Below are 25379 nucleotides of genomic sequence, written 5' to 3' on the forward strand. Positions count from 1 at the left end.
CGAAGGATATAGATCAGCCCTGTCATCAGTATTACAACACGATGACCTATCTATAGGTACCCATTTGGTACTAAATCGACTTATGAAGTCTTTTGCCCTGGAAGATATAAAAGTACCGCGTACCTTCCCAAAATGGGATCTATCTATAGTATTGTCAGCATTGATGAAAGCACCATATGAACCCATGAGTAGTGCGACATTACTATCAGTCTCCAAGAAAACTGCTTTTCTCCTAGCCATGGCTACGGCGGCTCGCGTGTCAGAACTACACACTATTGACATCTCCACTGTAACTCATACCCAAGAATGGAAAGCAGTGTCGTTCAGATCGCTCCCTGAATTTATTGCCAAAAAACAGTCGTCAACCTTTGGCCCACTCGGACACAGGCAATACACAATACCAGCCCTAAGTAAAAGTGTGGACTTCTCGGGCAGACTGCTTTGTCCCATAAGAGCCTTGAGATATTTCATAACAGCAACTCAACCCCACAGAAATCAGAGAAAACGTCTATTTATCTCTTGCAAGCCCTCGTCAGAAAAGGACTTCACAAAGGGCACTGTAGCAGGATGGCTAAAATCAGTTATCACAGATAGCTATAAAATCGCACAAATCTCCACTCCGATTTGGGGTAACTGCAGACCTCACGAAATCAGAGCACTTGCAACAAGCCTAGCCACATGGAATACTACATCCATCGAACAAATCGTGGCCAGCTGCCAGTGGAAGTCCCACAACACTTTTTCAAACTTTTACTTACGAGACATACAGACCGATCTAAATGGACTATACACCCTGGGGCCCTTGGTGGCTGCCCCGGTGATAGTCACCAAGTAACCTGTTCCCTCCCTCTTCCAGGAAGGGAAAAAAAAGGGGGGAGGGGTGAAGATTTCAGAAGTACCTCATGAACTCAGGGTAAGTTGTATTTGTTACTGGACTGCGCTTTTGAGTTAGTAAAACAGGGCAAATGACAACACTGAAATCAGAGATCGAAGGATTAAGTGATATAGGGTAATCTACATGATAGAACGTCAATGTACTACCACCGGAAGTGATGTCATAGGAGTCATCACACCGGAATAACGTTAAGATACGTTAAATATCACTATCCAAAAGGGCATAACGGTAAACCACGTCATAAGTGATACGAGAGAATGGACACCGGAAATGACGTCACAGATGACATTATCACAGGAAGTGACGTCACAGATGACGTCATCACAGGAAGTGACGTCACAATATGTCTAAGTATCACAAGGGAATATACATATACCCTTCATATGACGTCTGGAAAATTCTATACGTCTAGGTCTTGTAAGTAGACTATTAGACACATCCGTTTTAGACCCCTTTTTGGCATATAATCCTTGGTTTTACCACTTCACTAGCCAAATATCTAAGGGATGCTAGATACCAGAACCCGCCGGTCCCTCTGGTGTATACTGGCACTGATGTGATAGAGGTGAGGTATTCACAAGAATTATCAAACAATAGTTATCATTGTGAATAATTCTAAGAATACCACCTCTATCACATCAGGAATTAATCCCTCCCACCTCCCCATCTGCATCTAGTTGATGAGAGTAATGGGTTGAAAGAAGTGACTAGATTCCCGCCTTGCGCATGCGCAGTGGCGCCTCTGGCAAGGGATAGGGTTTCCCTCTCAACTATGGATATGTTGACAGTGTGGTGGACATCTGTTGAAAATTTATAAAAAAATTTATAGCGTGGTTCTCAGCATAAACAGGAATTTATGGCACTGATGTGATAGAGGTGGTATTCTTAGAATTATTCACAATGATAACTATTGTTTGATGTTTAGACTGAGAGTCAGTATGTATGTTTAGACTGACAGTCAGTATGTATGTTTAGAAAGAGAGTCAGTATGTATGTTTAGACTGACAGTATGTGTGTTTAGACTGAGAGTCAGCATGTATTTATAGACTGAGAGTCAGTATGTTTGTTTAGATTGAGTGTCAGTATGTATGTATAGACTGACAGTCAGTATGTGTGTTTAGACTGACAGTCAGTATGTATGTTTAGAAAGAGAGTCAGTATGTATGTTTAGAAAGAGAGTCAGTATGTATGTTTAGACTGACAGTCAGTATGTATGTTTAGACTGACAGTATGTGTGTTTAGACTGAGAGTCCGCATGTATTTTTAGACTGAGAGTCCGCATGTATTTTTAGACTGAGAGTCAGTATGTTTGTTTAGATTGAGTGTCAGTATGTATAGACTGACAGTCAGTATGTGTGTTTAGACTGACAGTCAGTATGTATGTTTAGACTGACAGTCAGTATGTGTGTTTAGACTGACAGTATGTGTGTTTAGACTGAGAGTCAGCATGTATTTTTAGATTGAGTGTCAGTATGTATGTTTAGACTGAGAGTCAGTATGTATGTTGTGACTGACAGTATGTGTGTTTAGACTGACAGTCAGTATGTATGTATAGACTGACAGTCAGTATGTATGTTTAGACTGACAGTCAGTATGTATGTTTAGACTGACAGTATGTGTGTTTAGACTGAGAGTCAGCATGTATTTTTAGATTGAGTGTCAGTATGTATGTTTAGACTGAGAGTCAGTATGTATGTTGTGACTGACAGTATGTGTGTTTAGACTTCAGAGTATGTATGTTTAGATTGACAGTTATGTGTTTAAGATCAGAATCTGTTTATGTTTGATCCGCCTTGTGTGAAACATCTCTTTTTATTCCTATGGCATGGGTTATCATTTAGTATGGATTACATATGCATGAAGCCAGTTGTATGAGAACAGCCAGTTGTATGAGACTTGACAGTGTTGCATGACACGGACATGGTTTCCTGTGCAGGTCAACAGTCAGGATATGACTGAGATGAGTCATTTCGAGGCTGTGACATATCTGAGGAAGGCTCCCCAAGTCGTTACTATAGCGATCCAACGAGATGCCAGCAACGAAGACTTCCTCCCGGTACATGTCAGTAGCAGTCAAGGTGAAGGTCAAGTGGATACTTCACACAGTAATGAGCGAAGCACTGCCAAGTCACAGGTAATACAGAATGATGCCCTGTCTTCTGTTACAGCCTTGTTGTGCTGGACAGCGCGAGCATCGAGTTTCCGGTTCTAGTTGTCACCAGTGTGTGAATTAGTTTCGAGTTGTTTGGCCAGGGGGGATCATTAATAAATACATGTTGCAAGCCCTTGTCATATCTTACTAGACTACTTCATGGCGATAGCCAACATATTTTGTGTTAACCTAAATTTTTGTGGTTTTATTTTGTTTGTCAGCAAAAACCCAGTTTACTACTTTGAAATGATACTACAAGATGAAGACAAAAATGACAACTTTGACTTTAAATGAATTGATGGTTTGTAGAAATATATATGTATGACTAGAATTTTGAACTGGACAGTCGGGCTAGCTTTATGGAAATGTTACCAGCCCAATTTAAGAGTCACTGGCATTTGGCTTGTGGGCAGGCAGCTATTGGAACTGGTTATGACCTGTTGTTGTGCTTGTTGCAGCACCAAGCTGTCTTGGTGAACCCACCAGCATCACCCAACAGGGACACTTAGATCTCAGGGGGCACGGATGGATCAGTCGTCTAAGTTGCCCCATTTCGCTGCAGAGCTATGTCCCTATGACCTATGATTGTGGGTTTGAATCCCGGTTTGCCCTGATTATGTTTCTAGGTTTGTCAGCACCATACCTGTGCTTGTGGGTTTCACCTAAGTGGTAAATGTCTGAGACCTGCATCACCTCGGGCTTTCCTCCCACATTAAGCAGACGTGCCTTGATATAACTGGAATATTGTTAAAAGTGGCCTTAAACCCAGCTCACTCACTCACTCACTTAAATCTGTGACTGTTCAGTGCCATCCTGGCTGCTTAAGGCTAAAGATCATTCTCCTATATTGCTGTGGTATTTGTGAAATCTCTGTCAGAATAGGCAAACAAAAATCCTAGATTATCATTTTCTCTTCATTGTCGTCAGTTTTGATGTTGAACCATGATAGAGATTTACTCTTTTAGCAGATGTTTAAGCTTGACTTTGTTATTTCACTGAAGTCATGCATCAATCCTGAGTTGAGCTCAGGAGAGACCCTTGATGAGAGACATCAGGAGAGTGCTGATGTTGCCCCGGAGACAATGAAACCTGGACATAGCCAGGAACCGTCAGAGGATGGCGGTGATCATATGTCACCCTCACAGCAAGACACTGGAGGCACGGAGGAGCCCTCGCAGGACGGGGTTGACGATACGTCCTGTTTGCTGCGAGACACAGAAGGCATGGATGAGTCCTCGCAAGATGGAGGTGACGATATGTCCCCTTCACAGCGACATGGAGGAGGCACAGAGGTGAGACTTGAGGGCATTACTGCAGTTTACGGGGTGCACTTGACAGGGTGCCATTTACTTGATGCAGTTTACGGGGTGCAGTTTTATGGGTGCAGTTTACAGGGTGCAATTTACCAGATGCAGTTTACGGGGTGCAGTTTTCTGGGTTCAGTTTATGGGATGTATTTTACAGGATGCAGTTTACGGGATGCAGCTTACAGACCAGGGGTCCGGAAACCGTCATATGCGCCGGACATGTCCGATTGGGAATCTCAAATGTCCGGTTTAAAATATTGCTTACCGGACATTTAAATTTTTCTGTCCGGACATTTTAAAAAGTATTGTCCGGACATTCTTAAATTTTGACCGGACATGATCAACAGTTAGGACTGAGCAGTTTCTGTCTGCAGTTGTAACACAATGAAGATTATCTACACTGACAAGCTTTGTTTGTTTTGATTGCTGTAAATACATCATACCGACAATGATAGTCCAATCGGTCAATCACTGTAATAGGCAATAAACTGAGTTGACACTGATTAATCGAGGATTAATTACTGAGAACATCTTGTTAATTTGAGTAAAATGTGTTTACAACTGTACATAAATACCTTGCATCATCGATGTACCTCATTATCCTCACAATGCTACGATACGTAACCTCAGACAAGAAGCGAAAGCGTGACGACAGCCAGTCGACCGATGCAGATCAATCGAGCGGATCTGCCAAACCCTCAAAGTCTGAATGATCATTTTGTAAGTCGTGGCTAACGACTTTCACTTGGTTGACATACAATGAGGATTTGCAGATTTTATTGTTTTCAGTAGCTAGTCGTATATTGAATCTTGTTTGACCGCCATTTTGCTTTCTGTGACGATCGATATCCAATTTTTTTATGGTCAATAATTAAGTTCAGATGAAAAAGTATTCAAATAACTATTGCTATCAACGTTAGTTTAGGATTTATGATTATATTATCTGTCTTGTTTTTAAATAATCTTTAGTTTAAAAAAACCCTTTTCCCGTGAGGTCATGTGATAACCAAATATGGGATAATAGTCTCGATCCAAATGTTACAACGCGTACACTTGAGCAGGCTGATGAATATTAATTAGACCGTTCACAACATTAACAGATCGTTATTATAACAGAAACAAACGTATGTTTTCCATATATATCTAAAATGATAACAATTTAAATTGAAACAATTCATAATTCATCATATTATGAATACGTAACAAATTGTAATTTGTGTGTAAAAAGTCGTACTAAAATATGCTGTTTGAAGGGGGCGTGGCATAAATGTAAATGTCCGATTGGGATTTTAAATTTTCCTGACCCATGTTACAGAGTGCAGTTTTCTTAGTGCAGTTTACGGGGTGCAATTTATGGGGTGCAGTTTACGGGATGCTGTTTACAGGATGTATTTTGCAGCATGCAGTTTACAAGGATGCAATTTTCTGGGTGCAGTTTATGGGGTGTAGTTTTTTGATTGCAGTATACAGGATGTAGTTTAAGGGTTGTATTTTTTTTGGTTGTAGTTTACGGGATGCAGTTTTCTTAGTGCAGTTTATGGGTGCAGTTTACGGGATGAAGTTTACAGGTACAGTTTACATAGTGCAGTTTACATGTGCAGTTTATGGGGTGCAGTTTTCTGGGTGCAGTTTACGGGGTAAGTTAACAGGATGTAGTTTACGGGGTATAGTTTTTTGGGTGCAGTTTATTGGGTGCAGTTTACAGGATGCAGTTAAGAGGGTGCAGTTTTCTTAATGCAGTTTACGTGATGCAGATTACAGGGTCTATTTTGCAGGATGCAGTTTTCTGGGTGCTGTTTACAGGGATGCAGTTTACAGAATGCAGTTTTCTGGCTTCAGTTTATGGGATGTAGTTTTCTGGGTGCAGTTTACGAGATGCAGTTTACGGGATGCAGTTTTCTGGGTTCAGTTTACGGGATGTATTTTACAGGATGCAGTTTATGGGGTACAGTTTTCTGGGTGCAGTTTACAGGGTGTATTTTTCCGGGTGCAGTTTACGGGATGCAGTTTTCTTAGTGCAGTTAACAGGTAGTATTTTTCTTGGGGGCATTGCTGCAGTTTACGGGGAGCACTTGACAGTGTGCCATTTACTTGATGCAGTGTACTGGGTGCAGTTTTCTGGGTGCAATTTACCAGATGCAGTTTACGGGATGCAGCTTACGGGGTGCAGCTAACGGGGTGCAGTTTACGGGATGCAATTTATGGCTGCAGTTTACGGGATGTATTTTGAAGCATGCAGTTTTCTACAGTGTGCAGTTTACGGGGTGCAATTTACCAGATGCAGTTTATGGGGTGCAGTTTTCTGGGTGCAGTTTTCTTAGTGCAGTTTTCTGGGTGCAGTTTACAGGATAAAGTTTACGGGTACAGTTTAAGGGGTGCAGTTAGGGGATGTAGTTTACGGGGTGTAGTTTTTTGGTTGCAGTTTATGGGGTGCAGTTTTCTTAGTGCAGTTTTCTTAGTGCAGTTTACGGATGCAGTTTACGTGATGCAGTTCATGGAGTGAAGTTTTCTGGGTGCAGCTTACGGGGTGCAGTTTACGGGATGCCATTTACAGGGTGCAGTTTACGGGATGCAGTTTTCTTAGTGCAGTTAACAGGTTGTTTTTTCTGGGTGCAGTTTACAGTTGTGTTTGTGCAGACAGTGGCTACATGTGTTGTGTTTGTGCAGACAGTGGCTACATGTGTTGTGTTTGTGCAGACAGTGGCTACATGTGTTGTGTTTGTGCAGACAGTGGCTACATGTGTTGTGTTTGTGCAGACAGTGGCTACATGTGTTGTGTTTGTGCAGACAGTGGCTACATGTGTTGTGTTTGTGCAGACAGTGGTGCAACGGGTGGAGCTACAGAAGCCAGCCACTGGTGGTCTGGGGTTCAGTTTGGTGACGGCACAGAAGCACCAGGAGGTGGGGGTGTTTGTCAGGACCATCTCAGAGGGAGGGGTGGCAGATGCCGATGGCAGGCTGCATGTGGGAGACAGACTGCTGCAGGTAGGCAAACTTAGGTCACTATATGCTCTCCATTAAGGATTTTCGGGGTAGGCAACTTACGTCACTATGTTCTCTCTCCATTAAGGGTTGTGGAGGTAGGCAACTTACGTCACTATGTTCTCTCTCCATTAAGGGTTGTGGAGGTAGGCAACTTATGTCACTATGTTCCCTCCATTAAGGGTTGTTGAGGTAGGCAACTTACGTCACTATGTTCTCCCTCCATTAAGGGTTGTTGAGGTAGGCAACTTATGTCACTATGTTCCCTCCATTAAGGGTTGTTGAGGTAGGCAACTTACGTATCTATGTTCTTTCTCCATTAAGGGTTGTTGAGGTAGGCAACTTATGTCACTATGTTCTCCCTCCATTAAGGGTTGTGGAGGTAGGCAACTTATGTCACTATGTTCCCTCCATTAAGGGTTGTTGAGGTAGGCAACTTACGTCACTATGTTATCTCTCCATTGAAGGTTATTGAGGTAGGCAACTTACGTCACTATGTTCTCTCTCCATTAAGGGTTGTGGAGGTAGGCAACTTACGTCACTATGTTCTCTCTCCATTAAGGGTTGTGGAGGTAGGCAACTTATGTCACTATGTTCTCTCTCCATTAAGGGTTGTGGAGGTAGGCAACTTACGTCACTATGTTCTCTCTCCATTAAGGGTTGTTGAGGTAGGCAACTTACGTCACTATGTTCTCCCTCCATTAAGGGTTGTGGAGGTAGGCAACTTCCGTCACTATGTTCTCCCTCCATTAAGGGTTGTGGAGGTAGGCAACTTACATCACTATGTTATCTTTCCATTAAGGGTTGTGGAGGTAGGCAACTTACGTCACTATATACTCTCTTCATTAAGGGTTGTGGAGGTAGGCAACTTCCGTCACTATGTTCTCCCTCCATTAAGGGTTGTGGAGGTAGGCAACTTACATCACTATGTTATCTCTCCATTAAGGGTTGTGGAGGTAGGCAACTTACGTCACTATATTCTCTCTCCATTAAGGGTTGTGGAGGTAGGCAACTTACGTCACTATATTCTCTCTCCATTAAGGGTTGTGGAGGTAGGCAACTTACGTCACTGTATACTCTCTCCATTAAGGGTTGTGGAGGTAGGCAACTTACGTCACTATGTTCTCTCTCATTTCAAGCTGCTGCAAACTTACATCTGGGGATATTTTTTAAAGCAGACTTGAATGATCTTTTGAATGATTGTGTTCTGTGTGTGCAGGTGAATGGGGAATCTCTGGTAGGAATGAACCATGTAAAGGCTGTGAAAATTCTCAGAAAGGCAAAACCAGGAACTGTTCAAGTGACGATATCAAGGTAAGTAGGCCTCAGTTTGTTGGCTGCAGATCTGTCCTGATTATTGTTCTGCAGTTGTGAGCTCTGTGCTAGTGGGTTTCCGCAGAGTTGTAATGTTGGAAGACTTGCATCGCTTGAGGTATAGCTCCACATAAAGGTGACATGCTGTGAAATGTAATACTTTTCATTCTACCTTGAATTTGGAAATACTGAATTCTTATTGGTCAAAGGTTTCAATATACTTGATCCACCTACTGCCACTTTCACCTAAAGTATTGATAGGTATCTTGCTGTCTCATATAAACCTACTGCCACTTTCACCTATAGTATTGATAGGTATCTTGCTGTCTCATATAAACCTACTGCCACTTTCACCTAAAGTATTGATAGGTATCTTGCTGTCTCATGTAAACCTACTGCCACTTTCACCTAAAGTATTGATAGGTATCTTGCTGTCTCATATAAACCTACTGCCACTTTCACCTAAAGTATTGATAGGTATCTTGCTGTCTCATATAAACCTACTGCCACTTTCACCTATAGTATTGATAGATATCTTGCTGTCTCATATAAACCTACTGCCACTTTCACCTATAGTATTGATAGGTATCTTGCTGTCTCATATAAACCTACTGCCACTTTCACCTATAGTATTGATAGGTATCTTGCTGTCTCATATAAACCTACTGCCACTTTCACCTATAGTATTGATAGGTATCTTGCTGTCTCATATAAACCTACTGCCACTTTCACCTATAGTATTGATAGGTATCTTGCTGTCTCATATAAACCTACTGCCACTTTCACCTAAAGTATTGATAGGTATCTTGCTGTCTCATATAAACCTCCTGCCACTTTCACCTAAAGTATTGATAGGTATCTTGCTGTCTCATATAAACCTACTGCCACTTTCACCTAAAGTATTGATAGGTATCTTGCTGTCTCATATAAACCTACTGCCACTTTCACCTATAGTATTGATAGGTATCTTGCTGTCTCATGTATATAAACCTACTGCCACTTTCACCTATAGTATTGATAGGTATCTTGCTGTCTCATATAAACCTACTGCCACTTTCACCTATAGTATTGATAGGTATCTTGCTGTCTCATATAAACCTACTGCCACTTTCACCTAAAGTATTGATAGGTATCTTGCTGTCTCATATAAACCTACTGCCACTTTCACCTAAAGTATTGATAGGTATCTTGCTGTCTCATATAAACCTACTGCCACTTTCACCTAAAGTATTGATAGGTATCTTGCTGTCTCATATAAACCTACTGCCACTTTCACCTAAAGTATTGATAGGTATCTTGCTGTCTCATATAAACCTACTGCCACTTTCACCTAAGGTATTGATAGATATCTTGCTGTCTCATATAAACCTACTGCAACTTTCACCTATAGTATTGATAGGTATCTTGCTGTCTCATATAAACCTACTGCCACTTTCACCTATAGTATTGATAGATATCTTGCTGTCTCATATAAACCTACTGCCACTTTCACCTATAGTATTGATAGATATCTTGCTGTCTCATATAAACCTACTGCCACTTTCACCTATAGTATTGATAGGTATCTTGCTAGCCTTTTGATATGCTTTGATTTCACATGGAAATTCCCTGATGTGAACCTGCAACGTCATGTATCATGTTTAGTATTGTAACCAACTGTGTCAAAGGCAGGTTCAATCTTACGTCACTGACTACAGTTCTCAGCATGCTGCACATGTTCATGTTTTACCACAACTACTGTATTGTTTCAGTCGTATTCTTTCTGGTATTTGTTGCACCAGATTCATAAAGTTCATAAATTAATTAAAACATGCATCAGTTTTGATTGAAAATGTACAACCTTGGATTCATGTTTTAACTATAACATAATCACTTCTGAATAAAACAGATGATTTGATCTCCAAGGAAGCTTATATTTATAGAAAAGTAGTTGTTTCTTAAGCATAGTCAGTTAGCATTTTTAAATAATATTTTGTTCAATAATAGGTTACAAAATGCACTAAACCAAGCTACTTTTTTCCGTTTGAAGCTTCATTCTACCAATTAAGGCTCCAAATTCATTTAAGATAGTTAGATATACAGGAAACATTGCAAACACAAGTATGTTTATCTCCAAATTAAACCTTACACATACTCTCACTCACTCACATTGCCGCTTGTGACATAGATACAGTCATTAGAGTTTGTGACATAGATCCATTTATTGGCTCCTGTGACATAGATCCAGTCATTGGTGCCTATGACACAGATCCAGTCATTGTCATGTGACATTGATCCAGTCATTAGCGTTTGTGACATAGATCCATTTATTTGCACCTGTGACATAGATCCAGTCATTGGCACCTGTGACACAGATCCAGTCATTGTAATGTGACATAGATCCAGTCATTGCCATCTGTGACATAGATCCAGTCATTGGCACCTGCAACAAAGATCAAGTTATTGTCATCTGTGACATAGATCCATTCATTGCCATCTGTGACATAGATCCAGTCATTGTCATCTGTGACATATATGCAGTCATTGGCTCCTGTGACATAAATCCAATCACTGACATCTGTGACATAGATCCAGTCATTGCCATCTGTGACATAGATCCAGTCATTGGCGCCTGCAACAAAGATCCAGTCATTGTGACCTGTGACATAGACCTAGTCATTGCCATCTTTGACATAGATCCAGTCATTGTCACCTGTGACATAGATCTAGTCATTGCCATCTGTGACATAGATCCAGTTGTTTAATTCTGTGACATAGATCCATTCATTAGCATCTGTGACATAGTTCCAGTCATTTGGACCTGTGACATAGATCTAGTCATTCACATCTGTGACAGATCCAATCATTGCCATCTGTGACATACATCCAGTCATTGCCATCTGTGACATAGATCCAGTTATTGGTGCCTGTAATATAGATCCATTCATTGCCATCTGTGACATAGATCCAGTCATTGACATCTGTGACATAGATCCAGTCATTGCCATCTGTGACATAGATCCAATCATTAGTGTCTGTAACATAGATCCATTCATTGCCATCTGTGATATAGATCCAGTCATTGTTGCCTGTGACATAGATCTAGTCATTGCCAGCTGTGACATAGATCCAGTCGTTTCATTCTGTGACATAGATCCATTCATTAGCATCTGTGACATAGATCCAGTCATTTGGATCTGTGACATAGATCTAGTTATTCACATCTGTGACAGATCCAATCATTGCCATCTGTGACATAGATCCAGTTATTGGTGCCTGTTACATAGATCCATTCATTGCCATCTGTGACATAGATCCTGTCATTGCCATCTGTGACATAGATCCAGTCATTGTCATCTGTGACATAGATCCAGTCATTGTTGCCTGTGCATAGATCTGGTCATTCACATCTGTGACAGATCCAGTCATTGCCATCTGTAATATAGATCCAGTCATTTGTGCCTTTGACATGGATCCAGTTATTGTCATCTGTGACATAGATCTAGTCATTGGAGCATGTGAGATAGATCCAGTCATTGCCATCTGTGACATAGATCCAGTCATTGTTGCCTGTGACATAGATCTGGTCATTCACATCTGTGACAGATCCAGTCATTGGCATCTGTGGCATAGATCCTGTCATTGGCTCCTGTGACAAAGATCCAGTCATTGCCAGCTGTGACATAGATCCTTTTTATTGCCATCTGTGACATAGATCCAGTCATTGGTGTCTGTGACATAGATCCATTCATTGCCATCTGTGATATAGATCCAGTCATTTGTGCCTTGACATAGATCCAGTCATTGTCATCAGTGACATAGATGCAGTCATTGCCATCTGTGACATAGATCCAGTCCAGACATTGTTGCCTGTGACATAGATCTGGTCATTCATATCTGTGACAGATCCAGTCATTGGCATCTGTGGCATAGATCCTGTCATTGGCTCCTGTGACAAAGATCCAGTCATTTCCATCTGTGACATAGATCCTTTTTATTGCCATCTGTGACATAGATCCAATCATTGGTGTCTGTGACATAGATCCATTCATTGCCATCTGTGATATAGATCCAGTCATTTGTGCCTTGACATAGATCCAGTCATTGTCATCTGTCACATAGATGCAGTCATTGCCATCTGTGACATAGATCCAGTCATTGGTGCCTGTGACATGGATCCATTCATTGCCATCTGTGACATAGATCCAGTCATTGTCGCCTGTGACATAGATCCAGTCATGGACCTGTGACAATCCGGGATAGAATAGGTCTTCAGCAACCCAAGCTTGTAGTTAGAGGCGACTTTGTTTGTTGTAAGAGGAGACTAACGGATTGGGTGGTCAGGCTACCTGACTTGGTTGATGCTTGTCATCATATCCCAGTTGAGTGGATCAATGCTCATGATATCAATCACTGAATTGTCGGGTCCAGACTTGTTTTTTTACAGACCGCCGTCATATGGCTGGAATATTGCGAAGTTCTGCATTAAACAACAAACAAACAAAAATTACCATCTGTGACATTGATCCTGTCATTGCCAGCTGTAAAATAGATGCAGAGTATGGGGGCCCAAATCTGTAGGATGGTATATGGTGAGAGTTTTATTATTAGAATCCTAACTGTATTAAACTTTAGTAAATTGTATCCTACTGTTTCAGACCAGGTCCAACCTTCATTGATATCAAGTCAGATGTGAGTGTTGTGGACAGTGTGGGCAAAGACACCACTGACAATGACTCTGTCGATGTGGCCATCTTTAGGAACGACTCCATTGACAGCGGTTTCATGGCCCATGATTTACGAACACCAAACTCAGACATGGGCAACAATCACATGTCTGAGAATTCACAGGAGACAAATGATGTCAATGGACTCTTTGATGATAGTAATTATAAACTAATTACAGTTGATTCTCATCTGAATGACATTCGCAAACTTCCACTGACTGTTCCAAACCTGATCACAGACGAGTGGCTGAGTTCTCTCCCATTGATGTCAATGGCTGAGGATGATGAGGATGTGATTCTGGCACTGCTGCAGCAGCTGACAGATAAGGTGGAGCAGGAGGACCCCCTGGAGGAGTTTATGGTAGGAACACAGATCTTCAGCTGAGGGGAGTCACGTGTCCAGATCATAGGGGTAATGGAGAAGAGTTGCCACCCACAGGTCATGGCAAGGTGTCTTCAAACAAAGGGAGGGGAGTAACATCCACAGGTCAAGACAGGGTGTCTTCACACAAAGGGAGGGGAAAAACACCCACAAGTCAAGACAGGGTGTCTTCACACAAAGGGAGGGGAGAAGGCAAAGAAACACTCACAGGTCATGACAGGGTGTCTTCACACAAAGGGAGGGGAGAATCACCCACAGGTCAAGACAGGGTGTCTTCACACAAAGGGAGGGGAGAATCACCCACAAGTCAAGACAGGGTGTCTTCACACAAAAGGAGGGGAGAATCACCCACAGGTCAAGACAGGGTGTCTTCACACAAAGGGAGGGGAGAATCACCCACAAGTCAAGACAGGGTTTCTTCACACAAAAGGAGGGGAGAATCACCCACAAGTCAAGACAGGTTGTCTTCACACAAAGGGAGGGGAGAATCATCCACAGGTCATGACAAGGTGTCTTCACACAAAGGGAGGGGAGAATCGCCCACAGGTCAAGACAGGGTGTCTTCACTCAAAGGGAGGGGAGAAACACCCTCAGGTCATGACAGGTTTTCTTCACACAAAGGGAGGGGAGAATCACCCACAGGTCAAGACAGGGTGTCTTCACACAAAGGCTGGGGAAAAACACCCACAGGTAATGACAGGGTGTCTTCACACAAAGGGAGGGGAGAATCACCCACAAGTCAAGACAGGGTGTATTCACACAAAGGGAGGGGAGAATCACCCACAAGTCAAGACAGGTTGTCTTCACACAAAGGGAGGGGAGAATCACCCACAGGTCAAGACAGGGTGTCTTCACTCAAAGAGAGGGGAGAATCACCCACAGGTCAAGACAGGGTGTCTTCACTCAAAGGGAGGGGAGAATCACCCACAGGTCAAGACAGGGTGTCTTCACACAAAGGGTGGGGAAAAACACCCACAGGTAACGACAGGGTGTCTTCACACAAAAGGAGGGGAGAATCACCCACAGGTAACGACAGGGTGTCTTCACACAAAGGGAGGGGAGAATCACCCACAGGTCAAGACAGGGTGTCTTCACACAAAAGGAGGGGAGAATCACCCACAAGTCAAGACAGGGTGTCTTCACACAAAGGGTGGGGAAAAACACCCACAGGTAATGACAGGGTGTCTTCACACAAAGGGAGGGGAGAATCACCCACAGGTCAAGACAGGGTGTCTTCACTCAAAGGGAGGGGAGAATCACCCACAGGTAATGACAGGGTGTATTCACACAAAGGGAGGGGAAAAACACCCACAGGTAACGACAGGGTGTCTTCACTGAAAGGGAGGGGAGAATCACCCACAGGTCAAGACAGGGTGTCTTCACTCAAAGGGAGGGGAGAATCACCCACAGGTCAAGACAGGGTGTCTTCACACAAAGGGAGGGGAAAAACACCCACAGGTAACGACAGGGTGTCTTCACACAAAGGGAGGGGAGAATCACCCACAGGTCAAGACAGGGTGTCTTCACACAAAAGGAGGGGAGAATCACCCACAGGTCAAGACAGGGTGTCTTCACACAAAGGGAGGGGAGAATCACCCACAGGTCAAGACAGGGTGTCTTCACACAAAGGGAGGGGAGAATCACCCACAGGCCATGACAGGGTGTATTCACACAAAGATAGGGTAGAAACACTTAGAGGTCAAGACAGGGTGTCTTCACACAAAGGGAGGGGAAAAACACCCACAAGTCAAGACAGGGTGTATTCACACAAAGGGAGGGGAGAATCACCCACAAGTCAAGACAGGTTGTCTTCACACAAAGGGAGGGGAGAATCACCCACAGGTCAAGACAGGTTGTCTTCACTCAAAGAGAGGGGAGAATCACCCACAGGTCAAGACAGGGTGTCTTCACTCAAAGGGAGGGGAGAATCACCCACAGGTCAAGACAGGGTGTCTTCACTCAAAGGGAGGGGAGAATCACCCACAGGTAATGACAGGGTGTCTTCACACAAAGGGAGGGGAAAAACACCCACAGGTAACGACAGGGTGTCTTCACTGAAAGGGAGGGGAGAATCACCCACAGGTCAAGACAGGGTGTCTTCACTCAAAGGGAGGGGAGAATCACCCACAGGTCAAGACAGGGTGTCTTCACACAAAGGGAGGGGAAAAACACCCACAGGTAACGACAGGGTGTCTTCACACAAAGGGAGGGGAGAATCACCCACAGGTCAAGACAGGGTGTCTTCACACAAAAGGAGGGGAGAATCACCCACAGGTCAAGACAGGGTGTCTTCACACAAAGGGAGGGGAAAAACACCCACAGGCCATGACAGGGTGTATTCACACAAAGATAGGGTAGAAACACTTAGAGGTCAAGACAGGGTGTCTTCACACAAAGGGAGGGGAAAAACACCCACAGGTAATGACAGGGTGTCTTCACACAAAAGGGGGGGGGGGGGAATCACCCACAGGTAACGACAGGGTGTCTTCACACAAAGGGAGGGGAGAATCACCCACAGGTCAAGACAGGTTGTCTTCACACAAAGGGAGGGGAGAAACACTCACAGGTCAAGACAGGGTGTCTTCACACAAAGGGAGGGGAGAATCACCCACAGGTAATGACAGGTTTTCTTCACACAAAGGGAGGGGAGTAACTTCCACAGGTCAAGACAGGGTGTCTTCACACAAAGGGAGGGGAGAAACACTCACAGGTCAACACAGGGTGTCTTCACACAAAGGGAGGAAAGAATCAGCCTCAAGTCAAGACAGGTTTTCTTCACACAAAGGGAGGGTAGAAACACTCACAGGTCAACACAGGGTGTCTTCACACAAAGGGAGGGTAGAAACACTCACAGGTCCAGACAGGGTGTTTTCACACAAAGGGAGGGGAGAAACACCCACAGGTCAAGACAGGGTGTCTTCACACAAAGGGAGTGGAGAAAAACTCATAGGTCAGGACAAGGTGTCTTCACACAAAGGGTGGGGAGAAACACACAGGCCATGACAGGGTGTCTTCACACAAAGGGAGGGGAGTCACATCCACAGGTCATGACAGGGTGTCTTCACACAAAGGGAGGGGAGAAACACAGGCCATGATAGGGTGTCTTCACACAAGGGGGGGGGGGGGAGGAGAAGGCAAAGAAACACTCACAGGTCATGACAGGGTGTCTTCACACAAAGGGAGGGGAGAAACACAGGCCATGATAGGGTGTCTTCACACAAAGGGAGGGGAGAAGGCAAAGAAACACTCACAGGTCATGACAGGGTGTCTTCACACAAAGGGAGGGGAGAAACACACTTACAGGCCATCATAGGGTGTCTTCACACAAAGGGAGGGTAGAAACACCCACAGGTCATGACGGGGTGTCTTCACACAAAGATAGGGTAGAAACACTCACAGGTCAACACAGGGTGTCTTCACACAAAGATAGGGTAGAAACGCTCAGGTCATGACAACTTGTTACCACACAAAGGGAGGGGAGAAACACCCACAGGTCAAGTCTTCCTAAAGTGGGTTCAGATTAGATCAGAAAATTTTGTGAGTGACATCCATATGAGGCCAAGGTCTCAGAGAAGGCCATTCTTAAAGTATGGTTCACATTTTCATCTTCTTATACATGTCATTTCAAAGGTAAACATCATCCTCAGGATCATACCTACTGTTTACAGAAAGTGTGGAGGCTTTCAGGAATAGGTTGGGATGGGTCTTTCAGTTTTTGCATGCACTTCATTGCTGTGGAACATTAAGTATACTCACAAACACTAATATTAACCTACATTGCATGTTGAACTGACACTATTTATGAATTTTTCCAGAATCTGCGCCATTTGCAGCCTACAGATGAAAGTGAGGATGCCCGGTTACCAGACAACAGACACAAGAACAGATACAGAAATGTCCTGCCCTGTGAGTGCATTCATTGTCAATATAGCTGTCAGGGTTGTCGGTAGATATGGGTGGTTGTTGGTAGATATGGGTGGTTGTGGTTAGATATGGGTGGTTGTTGGTAGATATGGGTGGTTGTCGGTAGATATGGATGGTTGTTGGTAGACATGAGTGTTTGTGGTTAGATATGGGTGGTTGTTGGTAGATGTTGGTTGATATGGGTGTTTGTGAGTGGATATGGGTGTTTGTGGGTAGATATGAGTGTTTGTGGGTAGATATGGGTGATTGTTGGTAGATATGGTAGTTTGTGAGTAGATATGGGTGGTTGTGGGTAGATATGGGTGTTTGTGGGTTGATATGGGTGGTTGGTGGTAGATATTGGTGTTTGTGAGTAGATATGGGTGTTTGTGGGTTGATATGGGTATTTGTGAGTAGATATGGGTGTTTTTGGGTAGACATGAGTGTTTGTGAGTAGATATGGGTGTTTGTAGGTAGATAAGGGTGGTTGTTGGTAGACTTGGATGGTTATTAGTAGACATGGGTGGTTGTTGGTAGATATGGGCGGTTGTGGGTAGACATGGGTGTTTGTGGGTAGACATGGATGTTTGTAGGCAGACATGGGTGGTTGGTAGTAGACATGGGTGGTTGTTGGTAGATATGGGCGGTTGTGGGTAGACATGGGTGTTTGTGGGTAGACATGGATGTTTGTAGGTAGACTTGGGTGGTTTGTAGTAGACATGGGTGGTGGTTGGTAGATATGGGCGGTTGTGGGTAGACATGGGTGTTTGTGGATAGACATGGATGTTTGTAGGTAGACTTGGGTGGTTTGTAGTAGACATGGGTGGTGGTTGGTAGATATGGGCGGTTGTGGGTAGACATGGGTGTTTGTGGGTAGACATGGATGTTTGTGGGTAGATGTTTTTCAATGAAACTTGACATGTGCATTGCTCATCAGCTTAACTGGCGCCTCTTACTAATTTAAGATTTGTCAAAAAAATAAATTTATGTTTCAAACGAAAGAATTTTGACTTAGACGAGGGTGGGGTTAATTTCCTAGCCTTAACTTAAAAACTTTCAAAACCTTTCTCATCAAAACTTGGCATATGCATTGCTCATCAGCTTCACTGCAGCCTTTTTCTATTTTTAGGTTTTCTAGATTTTATTTTGTTACCTTTCCCTGGTAATTTGGACTTACTCTCATACAGCAATGTTTGGCCACTGACATCAAGCTTGAGTGACAACAACCAAGTTACTTACTTACTTACTTACTTTGGAGATTTAACGTGCGCTTTCCGACTGATGCGTATTTCGCACACGGGCCCGGCCAGGCCATTTAATGTGTTTCCAAAAGGGGCGAAGGTGGTCTGTGCAACCCAAGAGGGGGGTTTTAGGGGTTGCTTATATAGAATTTGGGAATTTTGAGATTTGGAATAGATGCCGATGGGATTGGGGAGGAGAACTAAGGGAGCTGGGTATGGTGGATGTTTGTTTGTTTATGTGATTTTGATTTGGTGAGTTATTGTGTTTTTAGATGCGTTTTATTAGTTCCGTTTTGATTAAGAATACGCCTAAGGCCTTGAAGTTTTCTAGTTTATTTTGTGGGTTTAGTATTGCTTCTAGAGTTAGAGCCTTGTTTAGATTGAGGGTGGTTTGTAATGCGGTTCGATGTGTTAGGTAGTGTGTGCAGTGGATGAGTGCGTGTTCTGGGGTTTCTGGTTGTTTGCAGTGTGGGCAGTTACCTGTAGTGTGTTTTTTAAAATTTTTTAGGTGGTTATTTAGGTTGGTGTGTCCTGTTTGGAGTTTTGTGATTACTCTGTCGATTTTTTTGGATGGATGGAGAATTTTTGGTTTGGTTAGTGGTTTGCTGAGCACTTTTTTGATTTGGCTATTTGAGTTTAGATATAGGTTATGCCATTTTTTGGTGATTTTTTGCTTGTTTACACTTTTAATTTCTGATTTTGAGATGGGTAAGTTTAAGCTTATTTCTGGGATTTTGAGGGATAGTTTAGCTGCTTTATCGGCGTTTTCATTACCGTATATTCCTACGTGGGCGGGTATCCACAAGAAGGTTATTTGTTTGCCTGCCTTAGTTAGGTCGTTGGAGCTTTTAAGTATTTGATTTATTAATTTAGGTCGGTTTTTGGTATTTTTGTTTTGGAGGGCTTGCAGTCCACTTAGGGAGTCGGTAAGTATTAGGATTTTTTTGTGGTTTTTGGATTCTTGATTATGGAGGGCTGAGGCCATGCCCATTAGTTCTGCCGTGAATATTGATTGGTTGTTTGGGAGTCGGAAGGATTGTGTGGTTTTAGTTGGTTGTGTGGTATGGACTCCGAAACCTGTGTGTTTGGAGGTCGGATCTGAGGATCCGTCCGTGTAAATGTGACACCAATTTGGCCAATTTTCGTGTATGTATGCTAGTGTGGTAGTTTTAGCTATGTTTGGGTCGGTTTGTTTATTTATTTGGCTAGCTAGTGTTGTGTCTATTTTGGGTATTTTAAGTTTAGGGGTGAAGATACTTGATTGTTTGCAGTTTTGTTTAAGATTTTTAATTTGGTGTTCATTTAGGTAGTTTGTTATTCTTTGGGATATTGGGGTAAGTAAGGGGTGTTTACGAGCTAGAGCTTGGTTTTTGGGGCTGATGTTTTGGTTTATTTAGTTTTGGATGAGAGGGTTTGATTGGGACGCGGCCCAGAAATTTAAGCTTAGCTGTTCCCTGCGTAGACTTAGTGGCATTTCTCCTGTTAAGGCCTGAAGTGAGGTGTAGGAGGTGCCATGTTGGGTGCGTGTAATTAGTTTGAGAGCCTGATATTGTATTGAGTCAAGTTTTTTAGATAGAGAGTTGTTTAGGGTGTTGTATATGGCGCAGCCGTAGTCTAGTTTTGATCTAATTAGTCATATGTAGAGAGAGAGGAGGGTATCTTTGGATGCTCCCCAGTTAGAACCAGTTAGGCATCTTAGGGTGTTTAGGTCTTTACTGCATTTAGTTGTTAGGTTTTGGATGTGAGCATCCCAGGTGAGATGTTCATCGAAAATAAGTCCTAAGAATTTGGTTTGTTTTTGAAATTTGATTGTTTGATTGTTTAGCTGGAGGATTGGGGAGGCGGGTTTCATGTTTTTATGTTTGAATACTATTCCTGTTGTTTTTTCTGAGTTAAGGGAGAAGCCCCATTTGTCAGCCCACTGTTGTATTTTATTAAGAGATTTTTGGAGTAAATTTTGGATCATGTTCATGCTTTTAGTGCGGATCCAGATGGCTCCATCATCCGCGAATTTTGATGTGTTTACTTTAGGGGATAGGCCCTCGAATAGATCGTTTATCATTATATTGAAGAGGGTGGGGCTGAGGATACTGCCCTGTGGAGTACCATTTTCTAGGGGACATTGGTCCGATAGAGTTTGGTCTATACCCACGGTTATTTTACGATTGTTTAGGAAGTCCTGGATGTAATTTATTATCTGACCTTTGAGTCCTATTTTTTTAAGTTTTTGTATTAGCCCATCGTGCCATACCATGTCGAAAGCTTTAGAGAAGTCTAAGAAGATGCCTGTGGTATATTGTTTATTTAGCTGTCCTGTCTTAATATCTTGTTCTAGTCGGGTGAGGTTATCTAGGGTTGAGCGGCCAGGAGTGAAACCGCTTTGATCTGGGTTTATGATGTTATTTTGGGTTAAGTAATGTTGTAATCTATTTTTAGCCATTGATTCCATTACTTTACATAAGTTTGAAGTTAGGGATATTGGTCTATATGAGTTAGCTTGATTAGCTGGTTTATTAGGTTTAGGGATTGGTATGACTAGGGCCTGTTTCCAGGGAGTAGGAACCTGTCCGTTTAGGTAGATGAGATTGTATAGTTTGATTAGTGCCTGGAGTAGTTTTAGGGGGAGTTTTTTAATTATTTGGTAAGAAGTTAGGTCTAATCCTTGGGCTGTGCCCTTTTTCCTGTTTTGGATTACGTAGAGGAGCTCCTCCATTGTGTAGGGTTGATTTATTTCTAGATTGTTATTGTTTGGTTCTTTTGTGGGTTTGTTTTCTGTTTTAAGTTTATCTTGGAATTTTTTACTGAAGTTGGTGTTACTGCTAACGGCCGAAAAGTGGTTGGCGAGATTATTTGCTTTTTGGGCGGGGTTGGTTGAGTTGTCAATGTTAGGGTTTTTTTTATGTCGTTTTAAGCCTCTGATGGCGTGGATTTTGCGCCAGACCGTTCTGGCATCTGTACGGTTATTTATACCTTCGCAGAATTTTTTCCAGTCTCTACTTTTGGCTATTTGGACTAGTTTTTGAACCTGGTGGTTTAGTTCGTGGGCTATGTTTAAATATTTGTAGTCGCGTTTTGCTTTATTGAAGGCTGATTTACGTTTTCGTCTAGTCTGTTCTATTTCCTCATTCCACCATGGTACCATCGGTTTGCCTGTCACAACCAAGTGATGAGAAGTATATATATATGTAGGACAGGTTGTGATAAGCAGCAGATTAACAACAAAGATAATAGATAACAAGTAGCACACAGATAATTGGTTAAAGCCAGATGTACAGTAAGAATAACAAATAGCACACAGGTAATGAAGCACAAAGAGGATGAAGCCAGATCTACAGTATGATAAGGATTAAAAAGATTCAACAGTTGTGACAAGAGGATTGGATCCTAATTAAAAAAGTCTATTGCTTGATTAGATCCTCATAGGCAGACAAGATGTAATACCCTTGATCACTGTTGATCCAAGGTTTGTGACGGCAGATTTCCGTAGCTTATTAGAGTTTTCTTTTGATGAAGTCCCAATGTTTGGCTGAATAGATTTGGACTTTGTCTGTCTGAATTTGATGGCTGGAGAATTTATGCTGGTAGTCTGAGAGGGCTAATTTGCTGTCTGCATTAGCTTGGAGGTTGGTTGTACAAACTCCAGCCTGAACCCAAATCTACCAGACCAGAGTATGTCTCATCACAATCACCCTACCCTACATTAGCAACACCTCTCATCAAATCAGCACCAAGCAGGCATCGATACCATCTTCACTGGCTCCCCATCCCTTAGAACCATCTTCCAAGCTTACTGTACACCTGGCTTCATCCACTTATCTGTATGCGCCTTGTTATCTATCACCTGTTGTTAATGTAAACTGCTGCTTGTCACAACAAACATGGATAATTACCTCTCATCACTTACTTGTTGTCACTCCACCTTGATAACAGTGTAAGAATCTTCACTGTAATGTCGCTAAATACAATAAACCAGAAGTTGTTATCCATAAAGTTGTACGTTTTCTTACTTACCAACTTCTAGAATGCCAAGGTAGAAACAATTTAATGGGTAACAACCTCTTTAATACTGTAAAAAGTGACGTTTCAGTATAGATTTTTATACCGTGGTCAACCAGTCCTGCTTGACTGGTATTTACACATGAAACTACACATGTGCAATGACCACATGCGTTACTACTGCCTTTTCATACTGTTCAATTTGTAGGTTTTTTTTAATTTCAAGTGTTTCCATGGAAACAATTTGGAAATTCTTAAGAGTTTTTCTACTGAGCATAAAGCTAAAGATTGTCATTATGGGTGGGGGACAAGGGTGGCCCAGTCATCTAAGGCGCCGCAATTCGCTGTGCAGAGTTGCATCCCTTGGGCACTACAGAAACCTATGATTGTGGGTTAAATTGGCGTTAAACTCAACTCACTCACTCACTTACTCACTCACTCATTATGGGTGCATCTACTTACATACTGCATCTGCTTGCACACAGCAATCTATCAGCCAAACTGCTGTTACAAGGTCAGTTGTCTTATCTGCCATAAAGAGTCAACATGGCATCAACTGTAATGCTCCTTCTTTGATGCACTAATCAGAACATGTACTGGTATATTATTGTGTTTCAGATTTGCAAACAGATTTATAGTAACAATTTGAACTAATGTATGAATAAAAAGAGTGGGTACATATGTTTTTAGGATTTAAAAAACACATTCAAGTTATTCCATTTCACAGCCATTTATTCATGATATTGATTTGATTTCAGTTGACTTTAACCGAGTTCACTTGTTAGGAACTGAGGATTTTATCAATGCCAGTCACCTGGATGTGAATGTTGGCATTGACACCCTGCAGTACATCGCGTGTCAAGGCCCACTGCCCCACACCACTGCTGACTTCTGGAACATGGTGTGGCAGCAACAGGCAGATGTTATTGGCATGCTCACACTGGACGTGGAGGCCGAGCGGGTCAAATGTCACCGCTACTGGCCCGAGGCCACCGACATGCCCCTTAGTGTCTCAGATAGGTACATATATTGTTATAGTTACTTCCACAACTTCCTCTTATTGTCTCTGATAGGTAGGTAGACTCTGTGTCTCTGACAGGCTGGTAGACTCTGTGTCTCTGACAGGCTGGTAGACTCTGTGTCTCTGACAGGCAGATAGACTCTTTGTCTCTGACAGGCTGGTAGAAATCCGTGTATCTGACAGGCAGATAGACTCTTTGTCTCTGACAGGTAGGTAGACTCTGTGTCTCTGACAGGCTGGTAGGCTCTGTGTCTCTTACAGGCTGGTAGACTGTGTCTCTGACAGGCTGGTAGACTCTGTGTCTCTGACAGGTAGGTATACTCTGTGTCTCTGACAGGAAGGTACACTCTGTGTCTCTGACAGGTAGATAGACTCTGTGTCTCTGACAGGCTGGTAGACCCTGTATCTCTCACTATGTGTCTCTGACTCTGTGTCTCTGACAGGCTGGTAGACTCTGTGTCTCTGACAGGCTGGTAGACTGTGTCTCTGACAGGCAGATGGACTCTGTATCTCTCACTATGTGTCTCTGACTCTGTGTCTCTGACAGGTAGGTATACTCTGTGTCTCTGACAGGTAGGTAGACTCTGTGTCTCTGACAGGCTGGTAGACTGTGTCTCTGACAGGTAGGTATACTCTGTGTCTCTGACAGGCTGGTAGACTGTGTCTCTGACAGGCTGGTAGACTCTGTGTCTCTGACAGGCTGGTAGACTGTGTCTCTGACAGGCAGATGGACTCTGTATCTCTCACTATGTGTCTCTGACTCTGTGTCTCTGACAGGCAGGTAGACTGTGTCCCTGACAGGCTGGTAGACTCTGTGTCTCTGACAGGCAGATAAACTCTGTATCTCTCACTATGTGTCTCTGACTCTGTGTCTCTGACAGGCAGGTAGACTGTGTCTCTGACAGGTAGGTATACTCTGTGTCTCTGACAGGCTGGTAGACTCTGTGTCTCTGACAGGCTGGTAGACTCTGTGTCTCTGACAGGCAGATGGACTCTGTATCTCTCACTATGTGTCTCTGACTCTGTGTCTCTGACAGGCAGGTAGACTGTGTCCCTGACAGGCTGGTAGACTCTGTGTCTCTGACAGGCAGATAAACTCTGTACCTCTCACTATGTGTCTCTGACTCTGTGTCTCTGACAGGTAGGTATACTCTGTGTCTCTGACAGGCTGGTAGACTCTGTGTCTCTGACAGGCTGGTAGACTCTGTGTCTCTGACAGGCAGATGGACTCTGTATCTCTCACTATGTGTCTCTGACTCTGTGTCTCTGACAGGCAGGTAGACTGTGTCTCTGACAGGCTGGTAGACTCTGTGTCTCTGACAGGCTGGTAGACTCTGTGTCTCTGACAACTAGGTAAACTCTGTGTCTCTGACAGGTAGGTAGACTCCGTGTCTGACAGGCTTGTAGACTCTGTGTCTCTGACATGAAGGGAGAATCCGTGTCTCTGATAGGCAGGTAGAATCTGTGTCTCTGACAGGCA

The 25379-nt window shown here is 43.0% G+C and overlaps 1 protein-coding gene across 5 annotated transcripts in view; it reads left to right on the forward strand.

Annotated features, from left to right (window-relative positions):
* LOC124121061 (tyrosine-protein phosphatase non-receptor type 13-like) overlaps positions 1 to 25379 on the forward strand; it is a 155918-nt gene that overhangs the window by 105653 nt on the left and 24886 nt on the right. For 3 of the 5 annotated variants that reach the window (XM_046484009.2, XM_046484010.2, XM_048392843.1), the window contains exons 30-36: positions 2832 to 3029; positions 4049 to 4339; positions 7172 to 7339; positions 8556 to 8650; positions 13288 to 13717; positions 17554 to 17644; positions 23637 to 23898. In XM_046484009.2, coding sequence (XP_046339965.1) covers positions 2832 to 3029; positions 4049 to 4339; positions 7172 to 7339; positions 8556 to 8650; positions 13288 to 13717; positions 17554 to 17644; positions 23637 to 23898 — 1535 coding nt within the window. Of the gene's footprint in view, positions 1 to 2831; positions 3030 to 4048; positions 4340 to 5860; positions 6011 to 7171; positions 7340 to 8555; positions 8651 to 13287; positions 13718 to 17553; positions 17645 to 23636; positions 23899 to 25379 lie in introns of those variants that run through there. The other 2 variants (XM_046484011.2, XM_046484012.2) reach the window with 2 other exon arrangements.

Source organism: Haliotis rufescens, unplaced genomic scaffold (assembly GCF_023055435.1).
Source record: "Haliotis rufescens isolate VD_foot unplaced genomic scaffold, xgHalRufe1.0.p SCAF_11, whole genome shotgun sequence".
In the NCBI taxonomy this organism is placed as follows: domain Eukaryota; kingdom Metazoa; phylum Mollusca; class Gastropoda; order Lepetellida; family Haliotidae; genus Haliotis; species Haliotis rufescens.